The sequence below is a fragment of the Mixophyes fleayi genome, chromosome 2 (assembly GCF_038048845.1).
Source record: "Mixophyes fleayi isolate aMixFle1 chromosome 2, aMixFle1.hap1, whole genome shotgun sequence".
NCBI lineage: Eukaryota > Metazoa > Chordata > Amphibia > Anura > Limnodynastidae > Mixophyes > Mixophyes fleayi.
In genome coordinates, this window is record NC_134403.1 from 193,967,170 (window position 1) to 193,992,182 (window position 25,013).

Genomic DNA, 25,013 nt, shown 5'->3' on the forward strand with positions numbered 1-25,013 from the left:
TAAACTAACATGAAAATGTTAACGTAACACCAATTTTGACTATATATGTCTATATATATATATATATATATATATATATATATATATATATAAAAAAATAAGTTTATGTATACATATGTGTAATAATCATGCAGGACCATCTGTTTTATTATTATTATCGAAGTCTGCCACTTATATTAAAGCTTTAATTAGATGACATAAATATGTGTGTATATATATATATATATATATATATATATATATATATATATATATATATAAATAAATATAAATTATACATAATGTATTACAATTTTTTTCAAACTTTAATATAACTATACAGCTTCAGTAATTACTTTACTAATGATTAATAAAATATAATTTGCCACTTAATTTGCTCTAGCAGCCTAATCTCAATGTTTAATGTATATTTATTGAAACACTACTGATAAAACAAAAAATCATATTTAAGAAGACCCCCTCATAGCATGGTGACTTGATTGCTTGATTAAATATGTAAAATGTAGCCAGTATATATATATATATATATATATATATATATATATATATATATATATATATATATATATATATATATAGTACTCTTACTGTTATAGGTGGCTACAGTTTACATATTTAGTCAAGATATACCCATGTTATTAAGGGTTTTCTATATATATTTAGTTTTAGTATAATTATTTGGTCACTTACCTACTGTCTCTCTCAAGTCTTCATGCAGAGGAGGAGCTGCTGCATCTGCACATGCGCAGCAGCTCCATTTTGGCCATTTTAGGTATTACAGCAGCCGCAGTGCTGCTAAGAAAAGAGTGGGTACATTGCGCATGCGTCGGGTGTCAGATGGCCGCGATTCTGTCAGCTGGGCAGCTACAGAGGCAATGCGGGCGGCGGGGGGCCCCCCCCCCGCCGGCGGAGCGAGGGATATCTGGTGCAGTTTCTGTCAGTTGCTGTCAGACAGCAACTGACAGCTGGGCAGCTAAAGAGGCAATGCGGGGGGCGGTAGGGCCCCCCCCCGCCGGCGGAGCGAGGGATATCTGGTGCAGTTTCTGTCAGTTGCTGTCAGACAGCAACTGACAGCTGGGCAGCTACAGAGGCAATGCGGGCGGCGGGGGGCCCCCCCCGCCGGCGGAGATAGCGATGTCTGGTGCGCTTTCTGTCAGTTGCTGTCAACTGACAGTAGAAGAAGTCATACTGGCGGCGGGGGGCCCTCAGAGATAGGGGGGCCCGGGGCACGTGCCCCCTGTGCCCCCCCCTTAATCCGGCTATGGTAACATCACCATACCCAATTCGAATGTATGGCATAATACAAATTAATAATATTAATAATGATGGCGTTCAAGGTACACAGTTAAAAAAACAAAAAAAAAAACAAAAAAAACACTCAGAAAAAGTTACAGGGTTGCGGAACGCAATTTATTTACTATAAAATAAAGGAGCTTTCTTGTTGGATTTCTATGCAGTAAGTGTAAAGAGAATTTAGATGACGTCCCACCATTTCTTAGCCGCTGACTTGTGTAAGATTCGAGAGCAAATTTTAATTATTCAGAAGAAAAAAAGCCGGTAGAATCTTCTTGTGAGATTTATGTTTCCCCAAAAATAAGCTGCCCCCTCCTCCTCCCTGCTGCCATATAACTTAAATAGATAATATATATTGCACAAACAACTGACAGGATAGAAGGATGAGTTAATAACAGAGAGAGGGAGCCTAACATACCAAGAGCCTGTACACAGAAGAATATGGTCCTCAAAGCCTTATCCACACCGAAATTAAAAAGCAATTCTGTCCAATTTATAATAGGGTCTTTTCACATCTGGTTGGCAAGGACCAACAGTTCATGTTTGAGGATTCTCTCTTAATCATCCAGTTTAATTAAGCAATTTAACTGGGTTAGTAATTAACCCAAAAAAGTACCCTAACACGAAAACCCTCAAAAAAAATGACCTTTTTTGAGTATGGGAAGACTGGATGTAAAAAAAAATGGTTTTTAGCAACTAAGCATTCTGTATAGTGTTTTTCTGCTAAATGTTTTGCATAAACAATCGTTTACACCAGTCTGACTAAACTCTTACAGTGATTTCACCAGGATCAGAAAGAAGTGTTCATTGTGCAACCAGTTTTTTTCTACCATGTTAGTTTTAACTTTGCACAACACAAAAAAGCAACTACCAGGTAGCCCTGCCAAGGAACACTGTGACCACATGCAGTCAACTTCAGATTGTAAGAAGTCATAGCGGATTGAGAATCATCTTCTTTACCATACCAGGGAACTGCAACTTTCCGGCAGTGAAAGAGTTAAGATAACAAATAAGAAACTTCCACCATGACTCCTTAGCCCCCCTGCCATGCCAGTACAATCTAGGAGATGCACTTGATCTGTTCTGTTCATATGATGTCTTATCCTGTATAGATCAGAGGAATGTGATGTATGTCAGGCAGATGAACTCAGAGGAGAAAGTTAGGTTCTTCGTATAGTGTCCTAGTGAAAAAGCAGTAATCTCTCTCCAGCAATTATTCCCAGTTATCCCAATCTTCATCCTCTATCTGAAAGAAATAAAAGGAATAGGTATCAAACTCTCAAGAAAATTAAATCATGCCAAACAAAAACATATATATATAAACAAAACAGTTTGAATGACCCCAGAAGAATTTTTTTAATTAAAACAGGTATTAAATCAACATCACTCAGCCAGCACCCTGATAAATAGGCATCATATACACAAGACTAAATTAAGAATCCACAGAGAAAAAATGGATGTTTGCAAACACAATCATTTATATAGCGCCATCAATTCAGCAGCACTATGCAGAGAATATTTGTTGTTCACATCAGTCCCTGCCTCACTGGAGCTTACAGTCTAAATTCCCTAACACAAGCAGAGGAGAATTTTGCCAGCAGCCAAGATATCAGTATGTTTTTGGAGTGTGGGAGGAAACCCAGCAAACAGAACATACAAACTCCACACAGATTAGGCCACCGTCATAATGTGTGAATGGTTAAGCATAACAACATGTGTATATTCTAATAATAGTTAATAAGAAATAAGAGCTATACAAAACAAAAATATTTCCCAAATCATATTTTTTCCCATATAATACCCAAGAAGAAATGTTACCAAAGTAAATTGTCAGTTTCTGTTAAACCTGGCAGTTATACTTTACTGACCATCGGCCAGAATGTTACAAAAGAAAAAATCCCCATGAGTGCTCATTACAACCGTATTACTTTTTCATATATGATGTGCATCTCATCGTGCCAATACATTTTTGTCATTTATATCTTCTAGTATATACCACTAAGTGTTTTTTAAATAAGGCATCCTGGTTTTCCAGTCTGTGCCAAGTACACATATGGTAAAGGTGCGTGTTTTCAAAGAATTGAATGTGGAGCAAAACCATCTTGTTCACCACAGACAACAATAAGAATAGAATTCACAGACAGTTGTACGCATAGTAAAACAAATGGATAACACACACATACCCACACATCTAGTGGAACAAAACTTTGCCTTGTGTTCTATTCTATATAATTGCCAGTATTATGCGTTATAAGTAAGGGATCCTATGGCAAGTGTTATTTTTCTAAAAGTAGATTTATGTTATATTGTGTTAAATTGCTTCATTTGTTAACATTTTTATTAAATATTATAACTTTTACAAAGCATATTTTGTACGAAAATGTTTGTTACCAATTTCTTTCATTTAAATTTTTAAACCTCTCAGCTACTACACCACTTTGAAAAATGGTTTTCAATGGGACACAGATGCTAGGTTTGTAGCATCCCTAGGAGGCAGGCATTTGGAAAACTCTCACCTCTATAAACCTTCTTACTTTTCTACTCCTCCTTAGGTTACCACTAATCCAGAAAAGAGATAAGAACAAGAAGAGTAGTGTAGAACAGAAATCGCCCTTGTTGGGAATGCTGATCCATGTTCCCTACAACCTCAAAAAAAAAAAAAAAGATGTAAAAGTACCGGTAAGTCAAATAAGAGGATTTTTATACTCACAATAAATCCGTTTCTATGATTCCATCTGGGGGACACTGCTACCATGGCCTTGTGTGAGGGGAAGAGGAGTTTGGCACTTAACTAGTTAACTCTGTTAATGTATGTTGCTGATAAACCCCTCCCCTCCGCAAACGCCCCTGTAGCCTTCAGTTTAAGTATAAAGCCCCAAGAAGGGGAGTCAACCAACCAAAGACCAAACAGCAGAAGGGAGGAAACGCAGTGTCCCTCAGATGGAATCAGAGAAACGGATTTATCCCGAGTATAAAAATCCTCTTTTCTCTTTCATCCTATCTGGGGGACACTGCTACCATGGGGACTTTCTAAAGCAGCCCCCTTAAGGGAGGGACCGCTCTGAACGCCTGGCACGTAGAGCACTACGACCAAAACACTGAATTGGGAAAATTTAGTAAAGGTATGAAAATGGGGCCTCGTGGACCAGGTGGCTGCTCTGCATAACTGGTCCACCGAGGCCCCATTTCGCGCAGCCCAAGACGCACCCACAGAATGGGTAGAATGGGCAACAATATGGACCCTCTGAATTCCAAAGGTTGGCTTCAACAGCTGTGCCGTTAAATTCAGCTCCGGTAAGTCCTGATGTAGTAATGGTTCCTGAAGTAAAAGGTCTTTTCGAAGAGGTAACCGAAGACCTGGACCTGTCATCAACATTATTTCTGGATACCAGACCCTCCGCGGCCAAGCTGGAGCCACCAGTATGACTGGCAGTCCGCCCTGCTTGACTATCCGAACGACGTGGGAAATCATGGAAATGGGAGGGAATAGGTATCCTAACCTGAAATCCCAGGGCATTGTCATTACATCTACGGCCACTGCAAAGGAATCTCTTGCCCTTGAGCAAAATTGTAGGACCTTTCTGTTGTAACGAGATGCCATTAGGTCTCGATCCGAGGTCCCCCATTAGACGATCAGAGACTGAAAAGCCACCGGATGAAGAGACCATTCCCCCAGCAGAATTGCATGCCGGCTTAGATAGCCTGCTTGCCAGTTCCGGATGCCTGGAATAATGACTGCAGAAATGGTGGGGACGTGGTTTTTCGGCCCAGGTGAAAATATGAGTCGTCACCTCCATTGTTCTTGCACTCCTGGTGCCTCTGTCTGTTGACGTACGACACTGCCGTGGCATTGTCGGACTGCATACGGACAGGTGGGCCCTGAAGGATGGACTGTGCGCCCTGTAAGGTCTATAACACGGCGGTTAGTTCCAGTATGTTGATGGGGAGCAGTATGTTGATGGGGAAGTCTTCTGAGCGGACCAGAGCGCTTGAAGTCTCAGATGAAGGGCCACAGCCCCCCACCCCCGAAGGCTGGCGTCTGTGGATACTAAGATACAAGACCATGGGGCAAAGGACCTGTCGACTAGCAAATTGTCCCGGGCTATCTACCATCTGAGGGATTGTCCTGCTTCGAATCAATTGACGTTTTAACTTCTGATGGGATCATGAACAGATTTTTAGGAGGTCCCATTGGAAGCAACGAGAGTGGATTCGACCATAAGGGAGAGTCTCGAAAGTTGACACCATCTTTCCTAGTAGGCACATGCATAAGAGGACCGACAGTCTGCGGCAGGACAAAACTCGAATTGCTGAGTCCCGCAGGGATCGTATTTTGTCCTCTGAAAGGAATACTTTCTGATTGTTAGTATCCATTATCAGTCCCAGAAAAGTCATTCTCTGACAAGGCGTTAACTGGGATTTGGGGCAATTTATGAGCCACCCATGCCTCTCGAGGATCCTGATGGTGAGCTGAAGATGTTGCTCGAGCAGGTGAGCCGAAGCAGCCTTAATTAGTAAATCGTCCAGGTAGGGCACTAATTGCACACCTCTGGAATGAAGATAAGCCGCCATCACTGCCATATTTTAGTAGAACACCCTTGGTGCTGTTGCAAGGCCGAGTGGGAGAGTCATGAACGTGTAGTGAGAAGATCCTACCGTGAACCTAAGAGCCAGATGTGCCTTCCAGATAGAAACGTGGACGTAGGCATCTTTGATGTCTATCGACGCCATGGACTGGATTGCTTCCAGTCCGTTAATAACTGACCTCGGGGAATCCTTTCGAAATCTGACCACCTGCAGGTGAAGGTTCAACTGTTTTAGGTTCAAGATGGGACGGAAGGAGCCATCCGGCTTTTGCGCCAAGAAGAGGTTTGAGTAGAACCATCGTCTCTTTTGGTCTTCCGGAACTTGTCGGATAACTCCTGTGGAAAGAAGAGAGGCAACACAGAGAAGCATTGCCTGTCTTCTTTGCGGGGCTGGTTGCAAAAAAAACGACGAGGGACTGGGCCCACTAGGTCTATTATGTAACCTCTTGTCATGATCCCGTGAATCCAACTGTCCTCTGATCTCTGAACAGAAGCAGATATCCCACCACTCCGGCCGCCGCACGCTGACGATTTATCCGGGAGCTCAGAAGAGGGAGGACTTGTGGAGGAGGAAGACCTACCTCTGTGCGAGTGTCCTCTGGTGCCAGATGGTCTGTACCTGTGTGTCTGGCCCCTACCAAATGGGCCCCCCTCGAAAGGGTTGTCTAAATGAGCCAAAAACTGGGTGTCCTACGCTTTTGGGACATTAACTGGTAAGAAGGTACTTTTGCGTCCTGTGGCCTGGGAAACTATGCTGTCCAATTCCGGCCCAAATAACACTCCACTGGAATAAGGGAGTGCTCCAAGGACTTCTTAGATTCAGTGTCCGCATCCCAGGACCTCAGCCATAGGGCCTTCCTTGCAGCTACTGCTGTTGCTGAAACAGAGGAGGAAACGGAAGCTGCGTTCTGGGCAGCTTGATATACGTACTCAGACGCCTCCTTGGGGTGAAGGGCCAGGGGAAGTAAGTCAGAATCTTGCAAGCTGTAGCCAACTGGTCAGCCCATGTTTCCATAGCTCTGGCAACCCAGGCAGATGAAAACATGGGTCTGAATGAAGTACCTGCTGCCGTGTAGATAGACTTTAAGAAAGCCTCCATCTTACGGTCAGTGGAGTCCTGCAGGGATGCCTTCACTGGAACAGGGAGTGTGGTGTGGCGAGCTAAGCGTGCCACTGGCGAATCGACCCTTGGGACCTGTTCTCAACGAATTAGATCATCTTCCTGTAGCCAGTATAAAGCCAGCTACGTTCGTGGAATAAAAAAATATGGTCAGGTTGTTTCCAGGATGCTTTTGCGATCTCTTTCAACTCCACAGATGGAGGAAAACGGATCGCCTGTCTTCTGACCTTTTAAATAGACTACGATCTGTAGATCTAGTCTTCTCTATGTCTAAAAGTCCCAGTGCCTGACGCACTGCTCCCACTAGGTCATATCTGGGAGACTCCTCTGGGTCCGTAACCTGTGTGGAATCGGAATCTTCTAAAACCTCACCCTCCTCTTCTGAGGATCTCTCAGAATCAGAGAGGGACAGAAGGGGGATAGTGGATCGGTGTCTTTTTCTTGAGTAAAGGTCTTGGGACCTCCGAAAAAACGGTTTAACCGATCTAGGCCCCTGACCAATGATGTAGACCAAGCCGGTTCTCCTGTAAGGGGGGCTTGAGATAGTAGCATGTATGGATCTTCCGCTTGTCCAGAGACAACAGACTCGGTAGTCCCCTTGGTTCCAAATGAACTAAGGGGGGCCATCATTCCAGAAGTTGAAGGGAGTACCGCAGCAACCGCTGGAATTTCTGTGGGTTTAGAAAGCAGTTGTACCAATGTGGTAACCCCCTGCGTCAGGGCAGTCGTCCATGCTGGCGTTTCCGTTATAGTTAGGTCGTTAGTCTGTGCCTGCGCTACCATGGGTGCCCCACCACAGTCAGTACAAAGCACCCCCGGGTACTGCTGTTCAATGGGTAATTTAACTTTACACTTGCAGCAAGTATAATATTTAGCACGAGGTGCTTTACCCTTGTTAGACATTTTAAGGTAACAGAGTACATCACACAAGAAATAGACAGAAGATACTAACTAACAGAGCAACTGTGCCAAAAAGCATCTAATACATCAGGGTTTATTTTATGCAGCCTTGAAGGTACGTAGCGCTGGCTGTACAAGAGCTTGTATACATTTTCTTTAATCTGGAAGGGTCTTGCTGACTCAGAGATGGACCCTGCTGCGGTCACAGAAACCTTCTTGCTTATGTGTCTATTATAGGGTCTGAAGATTGCACTTTGTTTGGTTCAAAGCATATGGTTGTTTTTCTTATTTCTCCACTGAGGGACATGAAAAATGTGCAGCTCTCAGTTTTCTGGAGTTGCAGGTTTCTGTCTTTGCTTCAAACACCAGTTCATGCTGTTTCTAGACAGAGTTTCTGTAAAGATCTGGCCACATTCCACCACGCTTTTGTTCTCCATGTTCACCTTGGGACCTTGTTCTGAAGTCTCTATTTTTGGGTATATTAGGTTGGTTCCACTATGCTTAATAAAGTTAAAGAAAATCTTTTTCCTGGTCATCCAGTCTGCGTACTTTCATAAACACAAGGTTATCAGTTGCACTGTGTGATCTTTTCAGCCTAATTGTGATCTTCAGTTCTCACATCAACTTTCGGTTTGTGGAACCCTAACAAGTTGATTCTTTCCTCTCTTGGTGTTAGTGCCCTGCTTAGGAATTTACTTTTTCAGGACACGGGAATGTTGGATTATGAATGTTCTTTTTGATGGTTATACAAGGTATGTGGCTCGTCCACGCAGTCGATCTTCCAATGGATTTGGATAGCTATTCGGCTACCCTTTTCTTCAGAGGGGGTGTCCGTTTCTTCTGAGCTGTCAGGGAACTTGACCAGGCCAGTTGGTACCTCTTGAGCAGTGCATTATGGGGCTATAACAACCATTTCTGCAGACAGTCCATTTGGCACCTTTTCAGAGTTCTTTAAGGTGGATGTTGTCACTTTTGCTGGTTACTTTTGGCAGGAAGGCCCTTGTGGCATTTTCCCCCTTGCCTTGTTCAGTATGTTCTTGAGACATCCCAACATATGTTTCTCCCTGCCGCTGAAGGAGAAAAGGGGATTTCTGGGGGACACTGCTACCATTGGGTTGTGTGAGGGGAAGAGGAGTTTAGCACTTAACTAGTTAACTCTGTTAATGTATGCTGCTGACAAACCCCTCCCCTCAACAAAACTCCTGTAGCCTTCATGTTTCTGTTGAGTGCCCAATGGAGTTGGGCTCACTTAGCTAGGCAGTAAGTATTTTCTTACTTTAAATGTTTTATTTCACTTGATTATTTTTATAGTTTAACAGCAGTGTGCTCTGTTCTCTTACAGAGCACACTCGTTAGTTGAAGAAGCAGCTGTCAGTTGAGAGCCGGATGGCTCTCACTGACAGCAGACAGATTCTTTTTTAACTTTTGTGCTGGCTTCTATACAGTGCTCACAGGCGGCTTATATAAGCCGCTGTCACACTGATCGCTACAGGTTACCGGCGCTGACACGGAGGCAGAGAGCGCCTGTAACCCCTGCCATCGGAGGCTGACATGATGGACTGTTCCAAGTCCCCTCCTCAGAAAAGGTGGGGGGAACTTGGTATTCATCCGTAGGGGCCAGGAAAAAAAAATGCAGATGCGATTACTGCTTACAGAGAAGCAGTAAATCGCCTTAACATCGTTACCCTGCTAAAATGGAACACATGCAGGACGGGGAGAGCTAGGATAATAGAGCTCCCCCGCCTGCATAGGAATATTGGACTCTCCCAAGGCGCCAAGATCTGCCCGGGAAAAGCATCGGCTCCTTCTGAGGAATATGCAGAGCTGCTGACAGACTTCTCCTGCTCCAGCTTTGCCTTAGATAGAGGGGTATTCGAAAACTATTCAAGCATATATATTAGTAGATAGAATATTACTTGCATAAATACTTTTGCTTTCACATATAGCCTCTACAGGGATACTATCTTTTGACTCCTGTCATAGATTAGTTAGTATCTTCTGAACTTTTCTTTACATATGGTGTCCAAAACTAATGAAGAGATATTAAACTCTTAAAAACTCTATTCAGGATCTAATCATCTTGCTACCAGTCATCAAAAAAATACTGATCAGACATTTGATCCTAATACTGATCAGAATTTCAGTTCCCACCTGCTAACTAATGGAGGATTGGAAATCTCCCACCGCATCTACCAGACAAACAATTCTTAATAAAGTCTGGTATGTGTACCAGATGTATTTTATGACTAATCTTATCAACAAAACATCAGAATTCTTTGTAAGACATGGGAGACCTAGAGTATTTCTTGCATTTTTTCCCGTTTCTTTGTCGTAGCAGTGTATTGCTGACTTGACAATAAATAAAACTTAAAAATGAACAAATGAAAAGCTTCACTCATACAAAATACAATATAGGAACCTAAAGGTCCCAGCGAACGCATTTCTTCTCACTGTTTAACAACATGTCTGCTTCTAGAAAAGCTCATTTGATGTTTACCTCTAATATCTGAGCATGCATTTTGTCTCACTCTGCTTTTTTTTTTTTTTTTAAACAAGTGTTTATTAACAGTCAAAAAGAATTAACAGTGCAAAAGGATAAATGTTATATCAAACAGAATATATTCAGTACATAGGATAGTGAAGTAGAACTCTCCGTGTGTCGGAGATGAAATAGCACAGATTCTGTGAATTAAAGACCGGCATTTTTTATATTTTAAAAGAGAAGAAAGAACAGAGAAGGAGAAGGAAGAGAAAGAGGAAGAGAAACGAGAAGATGACAGGTGGAGGGGAAGAAGGAGAGGTGCGGGGGGGATCACTTTTGAATCAGAGGCAATGAGAGGGGAGGGGAGGGGGGATACGTAAGGGTAGGGAATATGATTAGGAAAAGGGAGAGCGGTATTGAAAGTGAGACATCCAGGGATCCCAGACCTTGTTAAAAGATTTGGCCGTGTTTCGTATAATACTGGTCATGTATTCCATCTTATATGTATGCCAAATTCTATTAGTTACAGCGGAGAAAGAACGGGGGGCAGCCTGCTTCCAATCTATGGCGATTTGACATGTGGCCACTGAAATAATGTGCCGAGCAAGTTTATTTCGGTGTCTAGTGGCCGTGGGGAACCCAAGGGGTAAAAGGAAAAATTTAGGGTCAAAGGGTATGGGGGTTTGAATTAACATTTCTATCAAAGCTTTAATTTCGCGCCAGAAGGGAATCAGTTTCGGGCACTCCCACCATATATGTAAGAAAGAGCCCGCGCCAGAGCATAGACGCCATCTGTCAGAGGAATCAGGCAGTATCTTTTGTAGTCGGGTAGGAACATAGTACCATCGGTAGAGGAGTTTGTAAACATTTTCCTTTATTCGAACGCAGATTGAGCTGGAGGCAGCATTATCCCGAATTTCCGACCACCACTCCTCATCAAGAGGAGAGCCCAAGTCATGTTCCCATGATATCTCATGAGGGTCTCGAGAAGGAGTAGAGGGAGCAATTAGTTCAGAGTAGATATTAGAAATAAGACCTGACGTCGATGCCTGGCGCAGACACAATGTTTCAATTGTTGTGAGATGTCGAGAAATAACACGTAGTTTGGAGGAGGAGTGAAAGTTGCGAATTTGCAGGAATTGATAAAATATCCGTGTGGGCAGGCCAATTTTAGTTTGAATGTCCGCATATTGGGGAAATGTTATATCGCGGGTTATGTCATTTAGGAAACGTATCCCTCGGGAATGCCACGGAAGAAATGCGGAATGGTGTAGACCAGGAGAGAAATCAGGGTTATTAAAAAGGGGGATAATTGGTGATGGATGTGGAGAGAGACCATAGAGCCTGATAGACGAGTCCCATATAGCCAGAGTGTGGGAAATTATGGGATGGGACAAAGCTTTTTTGGGGCGTCGTGCCCTTGGAATCCACAGAAGGGAGGCAGGAGTGAGCATCCCCAGACTTTCCGCCTCTAATGTCACCCAGAACCTAGCAAAAACAGGACCGTTCCATAGGACACATTGAGTGAATTGGGCCGATAGGTAATATTTTTTAAAATTAGGTATTCCCAGACCACCACCCCGCGAGGACCTCTGTAGGACCCCGAGTCGTACTCGTGGGCGTCTACCTGCCCAAATAAATTTAGAAGACTCAAATTGAAGGAATTTAAATACATAGGGGGGATAGGTTAGGTTTGAAAAAGTATAACAGCCTGGGAAGAATATTCATTTTAACAGAGTTTATACGACCTATCCAGGAGATAAATTGGAGGGACCAGGTGTTGAAATCTTTCTTAATTTGGGAAAGGGTATTGGGGAAATTAGCTTGGAATAGATGGGAGAGATTTTTGGTAAGAAAAACCCCCAAGTATTTTATTTTATGGCAATGCCAAGTAAAGGGGAATGTTTGGTCAAGGATTGCCATATCTGTTTTAGAGATGTATATCTCACTCTGACCACCCCTTTCTTCTCATCATACTGGGTGACAAATCAGCCTGACCTAAGAGACCCACCTCTCCAGACACTTCCACCCTGGACAAGGCCAACTGTACTTCTTCTTCTGTCATGTCAAAGTCCTTCTCCCAGTCCTCACTGACATCAGTACTTGACCCTGGAAAAAGAGAACTCTTTTAATGAAACCCAGCAAGAGATTAATAACTAACTTGTAGTGTATACTGCAAACCAACATAACACATCCATATCAGCAAAATATACCCAATGGCTTTTAGAAAGAGTTAAATAAAAATTATTGTTGTGCTTACCTTTCTGCCCATTGTTAGAAGGTGTTGATTTGCCACTGTCACTGTTCAGCTCAAACACACGTAGATCAGAAGGTGGCTCGTCCTTCCGAACTGCACTTTGTGTATTTCCTTTGGCCACTGTGTTTTCATCAGAGGTCGGAGTAGACTGTTCATCTGGTTTGTCCTCCTGTAACTCCTCAGTTCCCGTAGTTGGACTAGCAGAGGATTCAGTTGAAGCTGTGGGACCATGGTATGCTGGGTTGTCAATCTGAGTGACAGGAGATATACTTTCGCTGCTCTCAGAGGGGCTTGTGACACCGATAGTTTCTCTGCACTGTTTCTTTGGCTCCTCGGAACTGGTTTCCACATTTAGAGTAGGAATGGCAGATGGCAACATCTTTATCTTCTCCTCAAAACTGGAAACACGAGGTGAGCCTTTCCCAATAAAGTCCTCTGGTGAAACATTGAGGCACAATATAATCTTTGCAGTACTCACAGCTGAAATTAATTCACAGTAAACAATGATACATGGCCACCAGGATTGTACAGTCCTGGTAATTTCCCTGGTGTAGAAGTAAAAAGGGGAAAAAGCTGAATAAATTGCATATTCGAGGGCAGCAGGGTGGCTAAGTAGTTAGCACTTCTGCCTCACAGTGCTGGGGTCATGAGTTCAGTTCCCGGCAATGACCTTATCTGTGTGGAGTTTGTATGTTCTCCCTGTGTTTGCGTGGGTTTTTCTCTGGGTGCTCCAGTTTCCTCCCACACTCCAAAAACATACTAATAGGTTATGATGTGAATGAGTTCTCTGTACAGCGCTGTGGAATCAGTAGCGCTATATAAATAAATGGTGATGATGATGATATGTATTAATTGCATGAAAATAATAAGGGCAGAGTTATACAGTCATGGACAAAAGTTTTGAGAATGACAAGTATTGGTTTTCACAAAGTTTTCTGCTTCAGTGTTTTTAGACCTTTTGTCAGATGTTGCTATGGTATACTGAAGTAAAATTCCAAGCATTTCATAAGTGTCAAAGGCTTTTATTGACAATTACATTAAGTTTATGCAAACAGTCAATATTTGCAGTGTTGACCCTTCCTTTTGAAAACCTCTGCAATACACCCTGGCATGCCGTCAATCAACTTCTAGGCCACATACTGACTTATGACTGCCCATTTTTGCCTAGTCAATGCTTGGAGTTTGTCAGAATTTGTGGTTTTTGTTAGTTCACCCACATTTTGAGGATTGACTACAAGTTCTCAATGAGATTATGGTCAGGAGTTTCCTGGCCATGGACACAAAATGTCAATGTTTTGACCCTCGAGCCACTTAGTTATCACTTTTGCCTTATGGCAAGGTGCTTCATCATGCTGGAAAAGGCATTGTTCATCACCAAACTGTTCTTGGATGGTTGGGTGAAGCTGCTCTTGGGAGAAAATTTTGGTACCATTCTTTATTCATGGCTGTGTTCATAGGCCAAATTGTGAATGAGCCCACTCGCTGGGCTGAGAAGCAACCCCACACATGAATGCTCTCAAGATGCTTTACTGTTGGCATGACACAGGACTGATGGTAGCGCTCACCTTTCCTTCTCCGGACAAGCATTTTTCCAGATGCCCCAAACAATCTGAAAGGGGATTCATAAGAGAAAATGACTTTACCCCAGTCCTCAGCAGTCCAATCCCTGTACCTTTTTGCAGAATATTAGTCTGTCCCTGATGTTTTTCCTGGAGAGAAGTGGCTTCTTTGCTGGTCTTCTTGACACCAGGCCATCTCCAAAAGTCTTCGCCTCACACCTGCCTGCTGCCATTCCTGAGCAAGCTCTACACTGGTGGTGGCCCAATCCCGCAGCTGAATCAACAGTAGGAGACGGTTCTGGCGTTTGCTGGACATTCTTGGGAACCCTGGAGCCTTCTTCACAACTACTGAACCTCTTTTCTTGAAGTTCTTGATGATCCGATAAACGGTTGATTTAGAATCAATCTTACTAGTGGCAATATGCTTGCCTGTGAAGCCCTTTTTTGTGCAAAGCAATGATGACTGCCAGAGTTTCCTTGCAGGTAACCATGGTGAACAGAGGAAGAACAATGATTTCAAGCACCACCCTCCTTTTAAAGCTTCCAGTCTGTTATTCTAACTCAATCAGCATGCCAGAGTGATATCCATCTTTGTCTTCGTCAACACTCTCACCTGTGTTAATGAGAAAATCACTGACCTGATATGAGCTGGTCCTTTTGTGGCCGGGCTGAAATGCAGTAGAAATGTCATTTTTGGGAAAAAGGTCATTGCCATGGCAAAGATGGACTTTGAAATTAATCTGGTCACTCCTCATGACATTCTGGAATATATGCAAATTGCCATCATAAAAACTGAGGCAGCAGACATTGTGAAAAATAATATTTGTGTCATTCTCAAAACTTTTGGCCATGACTGTAGATGTTACCAGTTTTCTTATTTCCTAATTACTTTCTTACTAAAAAAAAACAAATAGTAAATGTATAACCAAAAGATGGGCCTATCAGTTAAAGAAGCATGATTCTCACTTGGTTACCAGCACAAAAACTATCTGTCCCATTGGCCCCTGGTATGATTTTGTGAGGGCTGTAGATGGGTGGACTCAAGTACTCACCCTCCTCCTCCCACCTCGGCTCTTCAGTATGTACACTCTGCTCTGCTCTCTGCTTCAGAGCGTCCCTACGGGCTTCTTCCTGATATGGAAATCAGCAGTGTAACATAATTGTGCATAAAAAACAGTGCAGAGATAGATATATCTATATCTATATATATATATATATATATATATATATATATATATATATATATATATATATATATATATATATATATATAGAGATATATCTATCTACAGCATGGTACATTTGGAGGCTGGGGGAGGGGGAGAAATCACACACACACAGAAACACTGAACATTTTAGAGCAGGGATAACACACATACAGACAATGGGAGAACGCCTACCGACAATGTATGGGTGATGTCTGTGATGAAGAATAAAGGACGGAGCTATTCAGCTGTGTGTTACAATAGAGTGGGTGAAGGATGTATTGGGTTATGTGGCTTTCAAGCCTTGGGCTTAGGAATAGGAGTCGAGAGAGTGTGGAATATGAAGACACTTATTGAAGTAAATAGCAGGATGTTTGGTGGAGAGAGAAATTCAAGAACAGGAACAATATGAAAAAGCTTGGGAAAGAAACTAAGATGAGAAAAGTGTCTGGAGGTATGAGGAGCAGGATAGATCATTGGAAACTATTAATCACTCAATACATATCATAAGCCTGAAAAGTGCTATGTAATGATTTGCGCAGTCACAGGCAATTATATGCATTCCCACAAACGTGAATCACAACACACAAATAATTAGAGGAAACAGAAGAGCACCACAATTAATCACCAGATTTTAGTCATAAGACAAAAAAGATACTTGCATAACTCGAGCTGTAAAAAACATTTCCACACACCTTTTCCAACTGGTATACTTTGTAGAAATATCTCTGCCAGAATTCAGAGTGGGAAACAGCTGCAGGTACCTGTGAGAAATATTTACTTATCAAAAAGGAGGTATAACTATATTACCCATCGGCATTCTGAAAATTTTGGTCTGTTATTTGCATACATATGACTAATGTAATCACAAATTAAATTATTATATTGGCTCTCAAGTTAGTATTATGGACAATTACTCAATCTACAACATGGCACTTATACCCACTGCATGTCATCACAGCTAGAATGTCAATCTTAATAGATGCCATTGATCTCTATGTGTACTCACTGAAATACAGAACAAACCTGAAATGCCACAAGTCACAATTGATTTGCACATCCTGAGTTCAGGGAACACAGAAGCAAGTTTACATTAGAGCACAATGATCTCTAGAATTACAAGCATTCTAGCTGTGTACACTGTGTGGTGGATGAGACTAACTGTACATGAGCTAAGAATTGTTTTACCTAGTGTTTATGACTCCTTAAAGCTGTTCAGAGAGTCTGACTGTCTGTATATAATATATGCAGTTGATTAATTGGATACTACAATGCTCTTTTTGCAAGCGATTGAAGATTTCCACTCAACATATATAACATATCTCTATGGTTCTTATAAATTCCAAAAACTATATGGCAATTGTCCTTCATGCGAGGCTGAAATATGGACCTATACAGAGAACTAAATTATCCATACCATTTTGGTATAGAGTGCGCGGATGGATGGGCTGGAAACCAACAATTCTGAGATTGCTGCTTTGCGCTCCTCAGGGTCCCAGTGAGTCAACCATTCATCAAATTGGGCAGGAGGACCTGTTATACACAAGACAAGCCAGTGTAAGACTATTTGTGATAGTATTAAGGCACAATTTGTAAAAAACTACTGATTGACATTAGTCTTTGCTCTACCACAAGTCAAATATTGCAATGCATTACCATCAGGTTCATTGCAGTAAGTAGCTGGATCAGACTGCAAACTATACAAGCGTGCCTGTAAGAAAAAAACAAAAACAGTAAATAGCAGATCCTGAACAAAAGTATTTCAGAGTCAGATTTAACTATCAACATATGTTATGTATACTAATTTTTGGTGGAAACAAATGTACCAATACCTTAGTGCTATCATATAGTTCTGTTGTCCCAGATGGTGTTGCCATTAAAGTGATAACATCACAATCAATTGTCTTGTCAGGAGATGGAGCAAATGTGTCGGAAATGACTCCGAGAAAGTCTGACAGACCTTTCTTCACCTTTTCTGTAGTCCCTGCAGATCCTTCCACCTGTAACGGCAGAAATATCTGAACAATTACACCATCATGTCCAAAGAACTGTGCCACAATACTAGAAAGTAAGCACAAACACGAATGTGCAACAGAAAGCACCTTGCATTTATATCTCCTATATGAAGGAGACATCCATTGCATAACAAATGGTGAAATAATCTCAGAGTCTGCTTCAAAGTAAAGCTATGCGATGGCCCTTTAATGATGTGGTGATTTCTAAAGCCGTATTAAATCGGCTTCAATCTTTACGGGTCCATCTGTTTTTATGTACTGTTGTGATCTGTACTAGAGTTTTGTGCTCATTTTGTTTGCTTTTCAGTTGCTGGATCCCTTCAATTGAAGTAGTATTCCTGATGATGTTTGGACTAACTACCTGAAATCTATATCTGTTTCCTACTCTACATACTGGTGAATCAATCTATTGCATTTATTATATACTTAATATTTTAACTTACTTTATCTTATTTTTATATACTCTTAATCATATATATATATATATATATATGATCATCATTAGATTGGTCTTTTAGTATTAGTGACTCGTCCATGCACACTAATATATCTAGATTTTTGCACTGTAAACATATTTATGCTTGACAATAATTCAAACTCACCGCCAGTTTCTCCTTGACAACAGTAGCTGTGGCTGCGATAGTGCAGGCTGTGTCATGCTGTACAACTCTGGTAAACTCTGTTAGGTCCCTCTTCATAAACTCCAAAGCCTCTGCAGACTGAGCAGACAGCAAATATAGGGTTAAAACCAATATTGTGAGGTTAGCCATTCTGGACAATTTTGTTTGGGAGAACCAAATTGCCCAAGCTGATCACTACACTATATGTCTGGTTGGTGTTTCTCAGTAGCATGATTACCAATACCTAATACTTAGCAAGACAATTATAATTTATACTTGCTGATAACAATTTCCTTATTGGTTGTTTCTTCCTCTAGAAGTGTGTAAATAATAAGCACCTGAGGCTACTAAGTGTTCTTATTTGTCCTGCATACAAGGAAGACTATAAAAAAAAAATTGACCCTAGTCTGTCTCTGTGTGTGTGTGTGTATGTATGTGTGTATGTTAGGGAATTTAGACTGTAAGCTCTAATGGGGCAGGGACTGATGTATATGAGTTCTCTGTACAGCGCTGCGGAATCAGTGGCGCTATATAAATAAATGGTGATGATGATGATGAGCTGTTTGACTGAAAATCAAATACTGAAACAGATCCCAATTCAATCTTTTCTGAAGATAAAGGGTAAAAAACAGGATGTATCATAAAATCATCTTTTCTTGTATTTGAGAGACACATTAATGTTAAATATAGGCCCTGCTTCCTGAAGCTTATTAAGGAAAAGTTGACTCTTTAAGGAATTAACAATAGCTATTCAGTCCCAAAAGGATATTTAAAAAACAACACAGGCAACAAAATAGAATTGGGCTACAAGTCAACCACATAAAAAAACAAAAAACTAACCAAGGACATGTTGGAAACCTAGGTTCAGGTTAAGCTGGAATAAGAAAACCACCTTGGGGAGGTGTTCAGGAACCCACTGCAGCACCACCTTGTCGTGGTAAAAAAAAAAAAAAAGGACAATAGGCTCCTTGCAGGCAAGAGCCACCAGCTCAGATATCCTTAAGGCAGAGGTGACAGCAATGAGAAAAAACCACCATGTACCTCGGTATCTCAAAAGAAAATTGGAGATGGTCTTTGGAGTACTACACGACAGCCCCTTCTAACCCAAGTTGGATACCAGGGCTGTGCCGGAAAGCGATAAAAATGAGCCACATGGCCATGACTTGAAGAAACCTGAGGATGTGAGGAAAGGAATTGCCACCTGGAAAAGCATTACATACACAGAATTCTGAACCTTAAAGAAGCAAATGTTCAAGATCAGAGTAAAGGTCCAATCCTTCCATAAGTCACAATGGTGCCTGATTAGACCTGCACACTGAGACTCTCCAGAATTGGGGGCCAGGGAAGAAAGGAGTCCAATATCACTCTTCGCGCTAGAGGGCATTTAGAATCCTGACCCAATTACAAATACTTGAATATGTGGACATGAGACACCACTGTAGTACTAAAAGACACAGTATTGGCATATTGCATGCACAGAGAGCTTCACTTATTATTTTCACAACAAAAAAACTGAATTTGATGCCATATGATCTTGGTACTTCAGGGAAGCCATCATAGGCAACAACTCTCAGGAGCGTCAACTCCTCCTTGAGATATACCTGGGTCCTTCATCATCTGGATAATTTGATGGCTGTCCCTGGGACCTCTGCTGCATCATATACAATGTCTAATCTCCAGATTTGCGAGTTATCTTGTTGTTTTTTTATTTTTCTCTCTTCTCTTGATGTTCTGGAATTATGTTTGATATTTTTTTTATATTATTTATTTTGCACTATTGTTAGTATAGTACCTGAATTTGTATACTGTTTTGCATCTGCTCCCTCCCTCCCTATCCCAGTTACCCTTGAAAAACAAAATTTGTGTGTAGATGTTGCTTCCAGAAGCAGTTTGTAAATTGGTTGCGAGTGCTGCAACTGCGGACACATGGTTTCTACTCCCTACTTGCTTCAGCAGTCAGCAGGTCCCGTTCTGTGAACTTGTGTAGCCTACGACTTAATTGCTATTGCTCTTAGATGTCTACATTCACAATAAGACAACATACAGTTGACCCCAGCAGCTCTAGCATGTCAGAAATTTGACAAACTAACTTGATGAAAAGGTAGGATCCTATGACAGCACCATGTTGAATGTTACTGAGCTCTTCAGTATGACCCATTCTACTGCTAATGTTTGACTATGGAAAGTGTATGGCTGTATTCTTGATTTAATGTACCTGTTAGAAATGGTTGTGGCTGAAATGGCCAAATGTGGTGAAAGCATGGTGTTTGGCCAGTGCAATTAAAAGGGTATACCCACTGAACACCTGCTCTCCCACTTTAGGCTTGTAAGGGGGGCAGTGTACATATATATGTTTAACTTACCCCATATGTTACCTTTAATATTTTGATGCTTGTATCGTATTATGACATTCTTATTGTTTACTCTTAAATGTTGCCAGGTGGGTTTCGGGTTAACATGTAACATGTACTGTAGAGGGCCTGCAGTACCATGTCCCACCAAGAGACAGGAAGTCCCAATCATGTGGTAGCCAGATTTTAGGGAAAAGTAATGAGATTAAATTGGGAGTTGCCAAGCTCTTAACCAGCCCCTTAGTTATCCTAAGTGGTGCCCCACTGTTCCGGGCTGTGGCCATGTAGACTGCCCGAAGTCAAGTCAGCAAGGAGGCTGGTGGGTGTCTGGGTTTGCGAAGGGACCACTTGGTTAAATCCCCTTATGGCAGCTGCCAAACCATGGTAGGATTCCCTATGTAAGGCCTCCCCTGGGCCAGCCAAGTAAGCATAGGTACCAAAAGGAGCCAGGTGGGGTGTGTCCTGCTTCAGAAAGTGCATACGTTGCAGTTTAGGCTTCTGCTAGACTCAGCATCATGTTATTGCTGTTGGAAAACGTTGAAACCCCTTGAGCCCTGGTACTTGGTGAGCCTGCTACAGCAGGGAGACCTTGGGCATGACTCCTAACACAGGGTTGGGTACGAAATGTTGACAATTAAAAAGTGTGGGCATTCAGGTTAAAAGGTGTTCGTTTTAAACCCTGTCGACCTAATGACTATACCAGCAATACAGTTAAAACAAAACAAAAAAAACAACCCAGAGATATACAATATATCTATATACACACACATTATATATATATATATATATACATAAACACACACACACACACACATTCATACTGCATTGCCGTTTCAAATTAAAGAGTAACTTGCGCAAAGTGAGCTCTTAGACACACTGGTTCAATGTAATCCAGCCTCGTGCTGAACAGGGTTCCCCTGCCATAGTGCCACCAGCCCAAAGCCTAGTGCTGTTAATAGTAAAATCAGAGAGGGACACTAAAGTTTTTGGCCCCCCCAATTTTGATAGCACTATGGTCGGTTAAGCTTTTTGGAGCTGTGAGCACGCTTCTTTGTTTTTTAAAAAATGTATTTACTTTTTTGTTGGTTTTTGTTTATTGTACTGACTGTTGCAACATTGCCATTTTAAATGTAATGCTTTTTGTCAGCATTTTACTGTTGACTTTACAGCATGTCGACATTTTAACCCCGACGAATGAACAGGTCGACATTCTGAATGACAACATTATCTTTGTCGACATTTCCACTACATCCTCTACCACGCTGGTGGAGGGGAGGGATATCAGACCAAACGTCTGGGACGAAGATACCAGAGAACTAAGGTGTTTTTCTTTGTTATAAAAGAAAAAAAACAGAAAAAAACAAAAAACAAAGTCCAGAAGATAGGGCCTAACAAAGTGAAACAAGAATTAGGGCAAAGGGAGGGAGTGCAGTGTCCCCAAATGGACTCTGAGAAATGGATTTTACAATGAGTAAAAAAAATCCTGTTTTCTTTGTCATGCCACTGGGGGACCCTGCAACAATGTGGACATTCCAATGCGGACCCTACGGGAGGGATTGCTCTGAAGCAGCGGCGCGTAAAGCCTTGCACCCAAAGCTAGCATCCTAAGATGCAAAGCCCTGCAACTTGTAGAATTTGGAAAAGGTGTGGACAGACGACCATGTAGCAGCCCATGACACGCCGCCCACGAAACAGAGAGCCCTGGTCAAATGACCTTTCAAGTCCTTCGGCAGTGGCCAAAGCCGCCTGACCGCAAGTCAACCGAATAGTGGAAGTGATCCAATGAGCAAGAAACTTAGATGCCGGCCAACCACACCTGTGCACTTCATACAGAACAACCAAGTCATCTGTCTTACGAACCACATAGTCCACATAGCACTTGAGGGCCTGGACCACATCCAGAAGCTGCAAAGACACATCAAAAAACTGAAACCTAGGAGAAAACAGTGGAACGACAATATCCTGGTTTAAGTGAAAATGCAATACCATTTTAAGTACAAAAGAAAGTTTAGTGCAAAGCACAGCCTGATCCGAATAAAACACCATAAAGGGGAGGTTAAAGCACAGCGCCCCCAACTTGGACACCCTATAAGCAGAAGAGATAGAGCGTAAGAACACAACCGTCAAGGTGACATAATGGAAATCCACTGATTCCAAAGGCAAACTGCCACAGAAGAGTAATGGCATTGGTGTACCTCACAGCGAGGTCCCTGAACTTCGCGCAGAAAAGAGGGACTTTGAAGTGTAGACAGAGCGTCATGGGATTGGTCTCTGGCTGACCGCGAGATGAAAATGGCCGATATCACGGGAACATGTCATTCCGCCAAGGACATGATCCACACCATCTCCTTCACGCCCATGGTGCTGCAGTTTCTCTCTGGTGGTTCGGGTAGGCTACTGCTATAGCATTGTGCAATTGAACTTTCAGGGGCTTGCCAGTCAGAATACCCTGAGCCTTTAAAAGGTGTAAATCGCCCTGAACTCCAGCAAGTTGATGGGTAGCAGTGCCTCCTGGGGAGCCCAGTATACAGTAACTATAAATTAACATAGATATATAGGTGGGCTCACTCACACTACACAAGATTAATGGGGTAGAAATGAGTCTGAAAACAGCAAACCAGACAGGTATAAAGTCTATAGAGTGTGAAAAACTGCACCAACAGGAGGAGCACAGCAGGAGAGACGTCAGGCTGGATAAAAAAAAATGCAATCCCCAATGAGGAATCCAGCCAAGTCTGCCCTTTCCTACTCACCACCAGCAAGGAACAGAAAAAATGTGAATGTGCCCCCGCTGACATATGCTGCAGCTCCTGAGTGAGAGAAGCCACAGCTATTCTCTCTGATTCTGAGATCTGCTGTGGCTGCCGTCCTCCGGCTGAAGTGTTCTCTTCATTTGTAGAACTGCTCATTGCCCAGGGGAACCTGACCACAAACACAGCTGCTCCACCCAGAGCTGAGCCTGTCAGCACCAGCCACTCGAACGGTGTATCTGTACAGCTGCTGACAAACTCTTGCAGGCTGAGAGTCGAAACGGCTGCGGCATGTTGAAGGTGAGGTAAGCCGCAGGCTACTCACCTTGGCTCAAGGACCCAGATTAAAGGAAGTCTGTAGGCTATCCACTCCCTGCGAGGCATTCTTGAGCCCAATAAAAGAGAAGAATGGCATAAAACAATGAAAAATCCATGGCAAAAGCGCTAAAAGAACACCCTACTCAAAAAGACACAAAAAAACAAAAACACCTGAAGATGGTTCCATCTAGGAGGGGCAAAGTAAGGGAGGAGCTATCCTCTGAACACTTTGTTGGAGTGTTTGCAGAGTCCCCCAAAGGCATGACAGAGAAATGTTGTTTTAAAATACTTAAACATATAATTATTCACTAGTGCTAAACAACTACATACCTTTTCCCGTACATTGCTGTAACTTTGCTGAAGCCAACTTCTCCACCAGCCCCCATCCTCCCTGCCAAGCAAAATAGTATATATAATTTTAGTACACAGCTGCAAGAAAGGAATAGGTAATTAGAAGAAAACAAAACTTTAAAAAGGCCTAATGAATATAAGCAATATTGCATTGTAAAAGGATGGAGACTAAAAGGATTAATTCAACCATGGTATTGTAGTACAATTTCTTTAGTACGCTTTGCAAAATATAAATAAAAAAGACCAATAAAAAAACGCAAGTGACAAGAATGCATGCATAAAGCTAAAACAAATTAATTGCCGACTTCAATCAGTTGCCTAAGAAGCCTGATAAACCAAGGCATTGTATACCCAACACACATGAGCATTTCTATAATAGATGCCTAAGTATATGCAAACACACATTTCAAAGTGCTAATGGCCATTTTACAGCATACAGAACTACAAAACGACTGCAAACTGTAGCCATAGAAAGTCCTATATGCTAAGGAAACGAGAAGAGTGTGTATGTTTATATTATATTTAGGATCTTCTGCTATACGCATACATAAGAATGACATGCGTTTGTGCAGTAATCGTGTTATTACTATGCAGGCATATGAAACACATTACAGAGATCTGCAATGCACATAAAGCAGAGGACTTGTGTCACCGTGCGACATATGTTAGACTGGTGTAGTCTAACATATAGAGGAGGTGTCATGATGACACTATGTGTGTGTGAAATAGCAGATCTGATGCGCAAGAGGTTAGAGGATTTTTCATTCGCTGCCTTGTAGAAAATGTAATATGCTCTCGGGTGTTGTTTATATTTTTTGGTATCTCGGACCCTAAAACACCACTCTCACCCTTCCGCCATGTTGGCTCCGTGACATCACCAATATTTACCAACCTTTGATCCCGCACTTCCGACAATAACCACCAGGCCGGAAGTGTGCGGGCGGCTCTACTGAGTTCTGACAGAAACCATGATCATCTCCGTGGTTCCTAGTTCATGTCCCAGTGGTCCGATACCTGATGGTAGATATCATGACGGCGTTACAAGTCTTGTTCTGACTGTCAGGATTTAGTGGTCTCGGCTTGGCATCGTTTCAGGGAGACATTTAGACGAATCTTATGTAAAATAGCATACTAGCAATTGTCGCATCTCGGAAGAGAGGCCCATAAAGTTCCCAATTATGATATTTTTGGAATAATTATTAGAAT

General features: G+C 42.1%; 1 protein-coding gene across 2 annotated transcripts; it reads right to left on the reverse strand.

The window, feature by feature from the left end:
• Nucleotides 1-1,388: 1,388 nt before the first annotated feature.
• Nucleotides 1,389-24,713, reverse strand: BSDC1 (BSD domain containing 1). 2 transcript variants are annotated; one of them, XM_075195226.1, is made up of 11 exons: nt 24,656-24,713; nt 23,787-23,847; nt 18,020-18,136; nt 17,235-17,402; nt 17,059-17,113; nt 16,820-16,935; nt 16,098-16,166; nt 15,250-15,328; nt 12,642-13,073; nt 12,380-12,490; nt 1,389-2,539 (listed from the first exon to the last, which is right to left on the reverse strand). In XM_075195226.1, exons 1-11 carry the CDS (start codon nt 24,664-24,666, stop codon nt 2,529-2,531), a joined length of 1,230 nt encoding a protein of 409 aa, XP_075051327.1. In that variant the 5' UTR covers nt 24,667-24,713; the 3' UTR covers nt 1,389-2,528. The 2 variants fall into 2 exon arrangements, with proteins under 2 accessions (XP_075051327.1, XP_075051325.1); XM_075195224.1 differs by having other exon boundaries at nt 12,393-12,490; nt 24,656-24,712.
• Nucleotides 24,714-25,013: the final 300 nt, after the last annotated feature.